Genomic DNA, 12139 nt, shown 5'->3' with positions numbered 1-12139 from the left:
GGAGGAGATAAAAATAGGAGGACTGTGATTCAAGGCTAGCTTAGGCCAAAGAAATAGTAAGACTTTATCAAGTTGGCTGTGGCAGTTGACAATTATAATCCTAGCTATTCTAGGAGCATAGGTAGGAGGATTACAGTCCAGTCCAGTCTAAACAAAAAAAGGTTGTCTATGTATACTCCATACTTTTGTCTTAAATAAAACTCACAAGATCTGGTAATAAAAATGCCACCAGCAGCATAACTCCCCTTTCGTAAAGAATCCAGGAAGTCAGGTAAGGGTTAATATCCAACCAGCCATTCAATCCAACATCAGCTATCAGACCCAGCTGCCATGTCTTGTTGCAAAATGCAAACTTACCAGGATCCTTGCAAGAAACTGACCTTTCTCCCTGAGAAGCCATCTGCAATGCAGAAATAACCTAGCACAAGGGTGCATACTCCACTTTGCCTTGTGTTAGGTTATTTCTGAGAGAAAATTGCTTGTGTGGCGCCTGGAAGGTGCCCTGGGTCATACTCCTCCTGTAGAGCTTTAGGCAGTACTCAGGATTCTTCATGTACACTGTCAGTGATCATCGTAACAGGGAGAAGTATAGCCAAAGCACGGCTCTCTGCAGGTCTCCACTTCACCTCTGTTGGCTTTCTAGAACAGGGTTCTGTAAACATAGATGACAAAATGGACAAGAAACCATTATAGAAATTAAAGAGCAACAATAACAAAAAGCAGGACAATGAAATCCAAGCTGAAAAGACAGCAGACACTTACAGCGTGGCAAGCTGCGGTCTGCATGTAAGAAGACCTCCAAGAACGAGGATGGAGAGGGGTGGTAGATACTCCTTCCTCTTCCTCCTCCTCCTCCTCAAAGTCTCACTTCAGCAGCTAATGGTTACTTTCCTTATAACTGATGTAACTGTTATGCTTAAAGTTTTAAAGTAAAAGATGGCTAGAACCATTACCAATAAAAAGTCTATACTAAGTCTTCTGGAGCTATTAATTATCCAATCATCACTATTAACCAGAGTAATAACACTTTTAAACTAGATGTCACCACACACTGAAAGAACCTCAAATTTGTAGTTCCTTATTTATGAAGTAAATAAGGTCCCTTCTAAGTTCCTTATTACCCCACCCAGTACCATGTAGTTGTTTGTATTACACCCACCCACAGGAAATTTCATTAAACCACTCTACTGAAGATCGTTCAGTGAATGAGCTCATACTTGTCTCTCCCCTGAAATCCAGCTGTGCAGAAAAAGGGACCTTGGAGTACAAGGGTTTTGACCTTCTGCTTCCTAGAATCTGTGCGGGCCACCCACACTGTCAAGTGTTCATAAGCATTTTTAGAAACACATTTTCGGCCTCATAAGTACTGCTATACTTTCAGACTTCTTTTCTGTTCCACAGTTCCTGTTCTTATTGGGTTGTGTCATTTATTGCTTTGATTCCTATTAGGCTGTGTTTGATCATTTGTACATAGATACTGCTCAGATTCTTGGCTGTGTCCCCAAGTGAACTGCACATCTGTACATCATCTTACACAGATTTTTCCCAACCAAGTGTCCTGGCAGGAAATCTGACCATTACTTGTTGAACCTTCCCTTCCATCTTTAATCAATTAGCTCTCTAAATTGTTCCCTTACCTATTCAGTTCTCTGTCTCCAGTGTTGATGATTGCAAATGTGTCTTGATCACTCTCCCAGCCTGCAGTCTTGTCCCTCTAAGATCATTCTGCCAAAAACTGTCTTCCTCAAATGAAAATCTCACTATGTACTCAGAACCTTCCTGTGTTTGTCCTATCCTCTGGATATAACATAGCTTACATCCCCCTTAATGGTATGGCTGCTACTAATTTTTTGTCTGCATTGCTCGGCAAAGCTGCACTTCCTGTGGTTCAGCCACACCCATGTCCACTGCAGCTGGCGAGTCATGCTTGTCCTAACCTCTTCATCTTCACACACACTGGACTCACAAAACAATCCCCAGTTGCCATTTTCAATACTATCTATAACTCCCCTCGACCTCCTCCTACCTTATACAACTCAAGATTTCTTACAATTCTCAGGCAGGGTGCTTCAGAAAGCTTAGAAATTTGGAGTGTAAACTTGTTCAACCACTTTGGAAAGCAGTATGGAGGTTCCTCAAAAGACTCCACTTAGAGCTCCTCTATGACCCAGCAATCCCACTTTTGGGCATTTACCCAAACGATCACAAACAAGACCATACTAAAGCTGCCAGCACAACTATGTTTATCGCAGCCTTATTCACCATAGCTAAGATATGAAACCAACCCTGATGCCTCTCAGTAGATGAAAGGATCAAGAAAATGTGGAATTCTATTTTTATTTATTTATGGAATTTTATGTCCTAAATTTATACAATGGAATTCTATGTCCTAAGATCTATTATAAATAGCTGCTTAGAAATTTGTCCTAGGATCTCTTATAAGTAACTTCTTGTGAATGTTAGACATACACTGGGCACCTGGCTCCTTGAAGCAAGGCCTGAGTGTGTCCTTCCACTGCTGGGTCCCCAGAGATGAGTGTGTTAGACACATAAGCAATGCTTTCCATTAAAGGAAGCAGAGAGGGAGCTTGGCTGTTCTCAGAGTTAAGTGGAAGACATATCCACACTTTTTCTTTATGTTTTGTTTCGGCAATACTGGAGCTCAAGCTTCTGTACTTTCTACATTGGTGCTTTATCATTTAAACTATGTTCCTGGACAATTCCACCCCCTCCCCACCTTTTATTTTTCTGCTTTGGTCATTTTCTAGATAAGGTCATGAGTTTTGGTTGAGGATCTGACTCAGATCATACTCTTCCTACCTATGCCTCCTACATAGCTGGGGTCAAACTACACATCACCATACCTGCTCAACTGATGGAGAAGGAGTCTCGGCTTACTTTCTGATCATGTTGACATCAAATCCCTGAGTAACTGGGATTGCAGCAATGAGCCACTTCTTCTACTAAAGTCATATCATCTCTTCAATGTCCATCTCTTCTAGGTCTAGGAGAAAACTCTAGCTTCCTTTGGTGTCCAATCTGCAATCCTGGGCCCAAGCTGTGACCTTGGAGTTATTAGGTCTGCCCAAGAGAACAGCACCTCTACCCCCAATCCTCTTCATGAAGGACAGCAAGTAGCCTTACCAGGAATCACCTTCCCTAAACCAGTAATCACCTGTAACTGTCAATCACTTGACTGTGAGTCAACAAAAAGACCCCAGACTCTGAGGTCACCTCCTCATCTTCTGTGGTCACTTCTGCATCCTCTGTAGCCACACCTCTCCCTTCACTTTCCCTATATAATCTCTCTGTCATTAGCTTTCTGCTCTGCAGCACCTACATCTGGCAGTTTGGTTGTCCCAATGAACTCTCTTCTGCCTGAACCACATGGTGGTCTCCCTTTGGCAAGCCTTACAAGGAGGCACATTGGATCTTGCATTTACCCTCACTTTCTGTGTGTGATCATCCCACAAGAGCACACAGGTGTTGGTTCTATCTGTTCTGCTGCTCTGAAATATCCCAATTACACATACATCTAAGCCATCTTTTGCTTAGATAAACTTAAATAGAACTTTACCATTTTAGCTCAGTTTCTGAAGCAGCCTTCTAATGGTTTCCCTTATTTTCACACACATACACACTCGCTTATTTCTTGTGTCTTCTACCAATTCTACACAATACTTAGACTGACCTAATCTGCTGACAATCATTAGTCATTGTTTTTAACAAAGAGTATCACCTTGGGCTATTCATTAGAATCAAGTCAGAAATATCCTCCATGTTAAAAAATTTGAGCTTAAATTCTAAGTTTTATCACACACAGCTATATAAATTCTAACTGAATCCTAGTTTGTTCCGGAGAGAGGGTAAACACTCTGAGTTGACAATAAAAAATTCAGTTCTGCCAGACTAAAAAAAAAGACATGAACAAATACTTAGTTTCTCACAGCTGTGTAGATGGGATGACAGCTCCAAAGCTCCTGCCTGAGAAAGCAGAAGACTGCCAAAGGAACTTCTTTTGTTCCCAGTTCCATCTTAGATAAGATCTCTGTCTTTCAGTCTTTGTGGGAGGACAGAAACCTATACACCAACGAGTAAGCCCAGATGAGTCTCACAGGCAACAGACCCCCTTTCCTTTACCTGCTTTTTGTAAATTTCCATAACCCTGGTCTGCTCACGCTCCACCATTCTCCTTTTCTATACTTACATTCCTTTTAAAATGTGCGGTCATATCTGTACAGACCCTTCCCTATTGCAATAGTTGGCTTCTGCTTAAAAATCTGTCCTTAACATTTCAATAATTGTCTGGCTTTATTTATCTTTGACAGTACACATTCTGACGTAAATTCAGATATCTTGGTGGACCTGACTCTTAGGGTCTACTCTTGGGGTACTTAGTTGAGTGTCTCTAGGTAAAGGTCAATGAGCAAGAAGAGAACCAAATCTGACCAAATAATGGTTGGAAGAAAATGTGGTTCAGATAAAGGGATAATGTGTTAAAGAAATGTCTTAAAGAAAGAAAATTTCTAGTAGGAAAAATCTGGAATTCTGTGCCTCCATCAGAAAGAATGACATAGCCCCATTTGTTAGGAAATGGAAAGACTTGGAAAACATTATATTAAGTGAAGTAGGCCAGGCCCAAAGAAATATAGGTCCCATGGTATCCCTTATTTTCAATAACTAGTATATGTCTGAGACAAGCAGAAAAGGTCATATAAGATGATGTTAAGCAAAATGAACCCCACAAGTGGTTTTTTCTTTCTTGCTGTTGTTTTTAATGTATTTATAAGGTACCATGTGATTTTTTTTGTTGCTTTGTATGTTCCTCCCCCATGGTATAACCCTTGTTTTCACTGTATTTGATATTGGTATAATTTGGGGAAGGGAAGGGAAAAAACAAAATGTTTAAATAGGGATACAGGTTGACTCCATTCAGCAATGAGATGTAGAATACACTATGTTGAAAAACAAACTTTACAATTTAGGCAGGGGAGTGTAGTTGAGGAGGTGGGAGGGAAGGGATGGTAGGGGAAAAACAAAGGAGGAGGCAACAATGCTTGATAAGAAATACTCATTATTAAAAATTAAAAAATGAATTATTGAATATTTATGAAGTGATTTTCTTTATGGTAAGGATTTTATTTTTTCTTTACCTTTTTATTGTGAAAATACTGTACAGAGGAGTTACAATTACATGGGCAAGATAATGTGTACATTTCTTATCAAGTATTGTTGCCTCCTCCTTTGTTTCCCTTTCCTATTCCTTCCCATCTTCCCCCCTCCCTGTCCCCCTGTCTTTCCCCCCTCTAAAGAATATTCCTTTTTGTTTGTTTGTTTTTGAACTCAGGACCTAGGTACTGTTAAGTTTTTATTCTCAAAGCTAGCGCTCTTCCACCAAAGCCACCGTTCCACTTCTGGCTCTTTTTTTTTTTTTTTTTGGTAGTTAGTTGGAGATAAGAGTCCCGTGGGTTTTCCTGCTCAGGCTGGATTTCAACTGTGATCTTCAGATCTCAGCTTCCTGAGAAGCTATGATTACAAGTGTGAGCCACCAGCACAGGGCCTAAAATAAGGAATATTCAGATTCCATAAATTTATTTTCTTGCCTTTTTACCAAGCTACTCAACAATGTACTGTTCTCTAATTTGTTGTGTTTGGATATGAATTCCCCGCCCCCTCAACACTGGAAACTTCATCTCCAATGCCATGTTGGGGATTCAGTGGGACAACATTGACTTAATCATAGACAAACTCATTGCTGGAGGCATAACTCAATGGACTGTGCAGGGTTGGTGGAAGGTGGGTTCTGACTACAGGGGATGGGGCTCATTGAGATTGTGCCTTTGAATGGTTGATCTTGACCAGAACCTCTTCTCTCTGATGCCAAGCTACCATGAAGTAGGTAAGCAGCCTTCTTTGTCACCTGATCCCTCAGCCATGACAGTTGTCACAGACCCATTACAAAGAAGCTAGCCACGAGGTGAAACCTCTGAAACTGCAGCCGAAAAAAATCTTCCTTCCTTTAGTTTATTTGCTCACACATTTTGCCACAGTGATGGAAAGTAAGTAATACATATGCCTTTAATTTATTTCAGTCTATAAAAAAGCAGTAACTTAAATCAGTCCCATGAGTTTTTACTCACAAGGAAATGGTAATATAAGATTTTATTGTATTATTAATAATATTATATATTATTTATATTTGGGAATATGACAATTCATAAAACATTATTTGTTTAATTATTATCCATGGTTTAACCTTTAATGTTTGTTTCATTTATAGCTATACAGGTAAATTTATAATTTAATATTAATTCCTCAAGGGTCCAAAACACTCCCAGATTTAGATTAAGACAAATAAGATGAAAGAGACAATAGATATAGTTGGTTGATTTACTAAGATCCAGTCACTTAACATATGCATAGCACATTCCAAAAGCTAGTACACATCAAATTTAAAATGGATAATCTTAATTGGGCTTGACAATTGCATAAGTAATCAAACAACGTGTATTAAATGTTTCTGGGGCATGCATTTCATTCCCTATTGTTTAGCTTTATTGAGCTAACATATCAGTCAGTTTTTCTAATAGAAAAGGGACTACGGTCAAGGTGGGAAATAAATTTCTCACAGCTGCATACTTCATGGATGGCAGGTGATGATTGCATACAGCTAAGTCCCTCTGAGCATTAAATGGCACATGTTGGCATATGGGTAAGTGTGTTTTGTAATCTAAAAAATGAGAAAATATTATAAAAATAGAAGTAGAAAACCCTAGACAAGTTAAAATACAGAAAATTTTTCAGCAAAGTTATTTGAATCAGGCAATATTTAATATATCAAATATTAATAACTATGTATAAAGTAACATCAACCTAGGATGTTATGACAAAAGGTAGCAGGCATCATTACCACCCTAGGTTCCTTTGCCAATGTCAGTGTCCTCTGATTATACATGGGGGATCTCACTGGCTATTACAGCACTTGTTTATTACTAACATTATAAAAATAACATCTACATAATCATCTAATGATTACACATACTAAATAGATTAAGATTATACATGGGGATTTGATTAACTGCAATAACTTAAGGACCACTTGAAACTTCTTCTGTATGTTTCAAAGACCTGTTGAGGAGAAACAGAAAAGAAGAGAAATTGGATTGAAAACTATGTCCACTTAGTATATCAAAATGCATATTTTTCATGAGTTTTTATCTTATAATACTACTTATAGTACTCATATTTTGCTTACAGTGCATCAGTTTCTGGTATCTACAAAAATCTTATTAAGATTGGGATCACAAAGGAAAACATTTGTACCATAATAACATTTTATCTTTGTGAATCACAAGTTAGGTCACAATCATTTTGGGAGAATACTATCAATATCCTTTCAGCATACGGCTATTTGCTCAATAAATATTTATTTAAAAGAAGAGGAGAAAAGGATGGAAAGGAGAGAGAATGTGAAGAAAAAGTCTCATTTTTTTGCAGACAATTTCTCCTTATGTGGAATGTATTCTCTATCCCAACCAATGCCAGCTAACTCCTTTAGCTGATGAACTCCTCAACTTTAAGTTATAGCCTTAAATATTACTCTCTGGACCCCTGATTACCAGGCAAGTTAGAATTTTCTGTTGCATGTACTTATCTCCTTTCTAATGACTCACTAACATTAACCATCAATATTTTATCTAAATAATTTTTACTATATATCCTCTCCACAATTTAATAAGTTCCATTATGAGAAGAACCACAGTAGTTACTATGTTGTGTTAGTAACAGTGACATGTTTTTCTCCAGAAAATTTCCAGACCCACTGTAGGCCTTTATTAAATATAAATCACATGAACAATGGATGCAGTTAAAGCTCTTGGCCTGAAGAACAGTATGCTCATTGACATGCAAAGAACATTTAGAAAACTACAGCAGAGAAACATTTGATATTTGTGTATCTCTGCTGGTAGATTCATCGGGTGTAAGATAGATAAAGTCTATGAACTTAAGAGGTTATAGATCTCTATGACAAAGAGAATCCTTAAGTTTTCAGATTTTGGAGAAAAAAACAGAGTAAATATTTCAAAACCATTTTAAATACAGTAATAGATTTTAAACAGGATTTTCAACTTAACCAATTAAGATGCTATTAGCATAACATACAGGACTCCAGTACCATTTTTCTTTGTAACCATTCAGAGTATTTGTAACCATTCAGAGAGTATTCTGTATATTCTGTATATATGACTGAGTTTCTGTCTATGCATTATATGTAACAATGTTATACTTAGTATTTAGACGTGATAATTGCTGTTTTGTAAATATGTGGAAGTTTCTGCCCATTAATTTCAGAATATCAGAATGTTTTACTATATCTCATGCTTCTTAGTGGACTCACAGTTTTCCATTTTATAGATTACTACAGTTTTTAAATTAATCCTCTTTTGTTTAGTCACTGGATTATTTTCATTGTAGGTGCTTTCTAGATTTTATTGGAAAAAATTTCCATGCTATTTAGTAAAACATTTCTCATGTTTTATTAAAAACCATGTGGCAATGAACATACTATTCTGATAGGTACATAATGATGCATTAAAGAAAGTATTTCTTTAGGTGGAATGCTTAGATAGAAATATTGGGAAAATTAACATCTAGAGTAGAACAGAATTGAATGAGCAGACATGGGAGAAAGTGAACTCTCAAATACTCAAGGGGTTCACATGAGTCCAGATGTCCATTTGATAGGGGTACTGAGAGAAAAGAGGAATAGATGGTTCTAAAACACTTTCTAAGTGTGTAACTCTGATTCTGGGAGTACTCATTACAGACTGAACATGCTTGCTTTTCTCTGTGATATATGGTGAGAAGATAGTGCTGAATTCTCATGAGATTCTATAACTCTAAGAATAGTAAGTGGCCTCATGGTCCTGCACAGTAGGAGCTTCATATCTATTGAGAACTTGTTTGTCATGCTGAGGAAAAGGGGTGTTACCATCCTACCACATCATCCTGGTGAAGAGAGGTTCAATGGGGACATGAGACCTAGAAACTATATTAAAAGAAATGTAATTCAGGGTACTTGGCTCAAAACATTTTCTCCTTATGTCATGAATAAGATATTTAATTTTTTTAACCTTGAGCAGTCGTACGTGGTACCCACGATTACCTGACATTGATATTAATTGCCCTGAGCCAACATACCAGAGTAGACCAAGGCAGGGCAAGAAGAGCACGGAACACAAAGAAGAAAATCAGCAGAACCTGCACAATGAAAGAAAAAGAGGTAATGTGCTGGACAGGACAGAATACCTATTAAACAAAATTCCTTGTTGGTTTTATTAATTTCTAGTGGAAACTAATTGAAATTAGTACCCAACTGCTTTTATAGTTAAGGAGTTGCCATTACATATGAGTTAGGTACTTAACTCTGTGCATGTTCTCTCATTCCATAACTCAGTCATTTTCAATTTAAAATTCTATTGTTTTTCAAATAAAATTAAGTGTACAGATGTGTCTGTGGAAGCCCCTCACCTACATTGCAGTTAGGAGTCTAGTTTCCAGCATGGAATAAGCAAGAAAGCCAATCAACCCAGATCATTCAGTGTCACCAGGAAGCTATGAGATTTACATTAGGTAGAGTATATAAAAATAAATTACATTTATAATGCCAGGCATGTAAAATTACTTGCTAAATGCAGTTCCTCTAAGTATAACTCTGAGACAAAAGAAAAAGAGAAGATATCTCAAAAGACAGGGAAAAATAGCACCTGGCAGGATAATGAGCTGTGCACATTCAAGTTCCAACAAAGTAGCAAAACAGCAAAGAGGATAAAGGAAGAGAAAGTAAGTAAGCTAAGGGAGGGCAGCAATTTCACATGTCTAAAGAGAAAAAAATAAACCCCGCTTTCAACAAGCAGCTCTAGGAATACTACCCCTACAAGGTGTGAATAACACAGATAATCTACAAGCAAATAATTCACTAGTCAAAGAATTTGAAGTAGGACCATCCCATATCTATGCTTTGGTGGGAGGGGGGCCAAAATACATGGCAGTATATTAAAAGCTCAAAGAAATCCTATGATAAAATTAATATGCTATTAGAATATATGATAATAGATTTTATGCAATTTGCATGGTAAAAAAAATTGTGGTACTTCTAATAGTGTGACAAGGCATATTGATGTATGTGTTGTCCTATATAATTCATCAGCAATATAGGAAAAGCATGGGCTCCATAGTCAGCTAGACTTCAGTTTAAACTTGTCCTGTGTGTATGAGAGTTAACGTCTCTCAGCCTCTTTCACAGAAGATGGTGATAAATAAGACATCTTTGGAAGCATCATTCCTGATTTTACAGTATTCAAATTGGCATGACAAGGAACTATAGAAAACATTTGGATTGGAGGTGGTGTGTATACCTATGTTGGATATGGCAGGTAAAGCTGGAAGTCCTGGTTACAGTGTTAAAATATCCTACATGGGAAAGCCAAAATAAAGATAAGTCCATGTTTGAGTATTCATCAAATCCAAAGACATTAAAAGTGCATGGAAGTGAATAGTTGAATTAATCCTCTAGATTAGTTTTTTTTTTTATATTGGTATTTCTTGAATTAAGAGCACATGAGAATCATCTAGTTGGACTGTGTAGATAGTTTGCTGGCCTACATCATGAGTTTCTGATTCCAAATGATCTAGGGAAGAGTCCAAGGAAATTATATTTCTTATAGATTCCAAGGGCTGCTGATACAGTCTTGGGGGCCACTGTTTTATTTAGTGTAGGCTTCAGTGTGAACTATGAAACCAGCTATGATCTGAGAAATACTGAGACACATGTTGGAAGTTATCTGGTAACAAAATAAGATCAAATGTAAGTGTAATAAGAAATAGAGAACATTAAGGAAATGTAAGGCAAAGAGTAGATTACAGATAGTAATATAAAATACAGTCTTAAAGGATCACTTAAATGTGAGAGCCAAAGAATTAGGAAAGTAAAATATTGGGGAAGTCACCCAAGAGGGGATTAAATTTTCTTGGTGAAGCAATGTGTGGTAAAGGGGAAAACAGTGAGGTAGATGTGCGTTTTTCACATAAATGAAGGAAGTGCTTGAAAAGAGTACCGTGACAAGTCACAAAATAGGATGGCATGACAAAATGGCATGAGCTTAAAAAGGAAGATGAATTGCAGGTGGCATGCCAGTACTGCCTCATAGCAACTGGAGAAGGAAGAACTTCCCCTGCAGAGGCTACAGGGAGCACTGTCCTCTGGGAAGAGCTATGTGAACCAATAGGCAAAGGGCTGGAGAGTATTTTTTGAATAGCAATGAAAAACAATCTGTTGAAAATCAAATTCCTGTCTCATTGGGCACAGTGAAAAGATTCAGAAAACACATCAATGTGGGGAACAGTGCAAATACATGAAATGATCTTGTTTTCACAGGGGCAGTTGGACAGGGGCAGAACAGCCAAGGATAACAAGGATTAAAATAAATAAGCAGAACTAACCTGTATCAAGTTTCTGAACTGAACTTTGGTACAATGTTGTCCTTGTCTATTAAGTGACATGGGCTCCAGCCTCTTATCTCATTCATTTGTTTTGAAGTAGGACAATGAGGATAACTCATTATTGCAATGTTCATGGTTATATAAACAAGAAAGCTGATATGGAGGGGAGAAACAAACAAGAGCAACTGTCAAGTTTGGAAATAAAGGTAGCTAGATGATGGATAGATAGACACCTAGATAATAGACATGTAGCTATATAATATTTAGATATACATACACATAGTGTTAAGTATGTAGTATGTATATATTTGTATGTATATTAACATTTGCTACATAACTAATTCATGTATGTTTAAATGTGTGTGTCTATATAGACATATGCGTATTCACATGTACACATTCAGAATAGAACACTCATTTTTCTTGAGTATAATGCTTATGGAATAGGTTTCAGCTGGTTTTCAGTAAAAAGCAGCAACACAAATCACCAAAGGCAGTACATTACAAATGCATGCATAGGGATGGAAGAAATTTTTGGTTAATGCACCATATTCATTGCAACTATCATGACTGCAGAAAAGCAACACATTGAACATTGAACATAAGGCATGTCATTGAATATATCTTGTTTTGTAGC

General features: G+C 37.3%; 1 protein-coding gene across 1 annotated transcript in view; it reads right to left on the bottom strand.

Moving 5' to 3' along the window:
* Positions 1-6813: 6813 nt before the first annotated feature.
* Positions 6814-12139, bottom strand: part of CUNH8orf34 (chromosome unknown C8orf34 homolog) — a 347290-nt gene continuing 341964 nt past the window's right edge. The window contains exons 13-14 of the mRNA XM_042666515.1: positions 9202-9261; positions 6814-7128 (exon numbers count right to left, since the gene is read on the bottom strand). Of these exons, the coding sequence (XP_042522449.1) occupies positions 7121-7128; positions 9202-9261 (68 nt within the window). The 3' untranslated portion in view covers positions 6814-7120. The remainder of the gene's footprint in view (positions 7129-9201; positions 9262-12139) is intronic.

The sequence above is a fragment of the Dipodomys spectabilis genome, unplaced genomic scaffold (assembly GCF_019054845.1).
Source record: "Dipodomys spectabilis isolate Male_0828 unplaced genomic scaffold, ASM1905484v1 ptg000015l, whole genome shotgun sequence".
Classification (NCBI taxonomy): domain Eukaryota; kingdom Metazoa; phylum Chordata; class Mammalia; order Rodentia; family Heteromyidae; genus Dipodomys; species Dipodomys spectabilis.
Note: the sequence above shows the minus strand (reverse complement) of the source record. Positions and strands in the feature narration are given on the sequence as shown.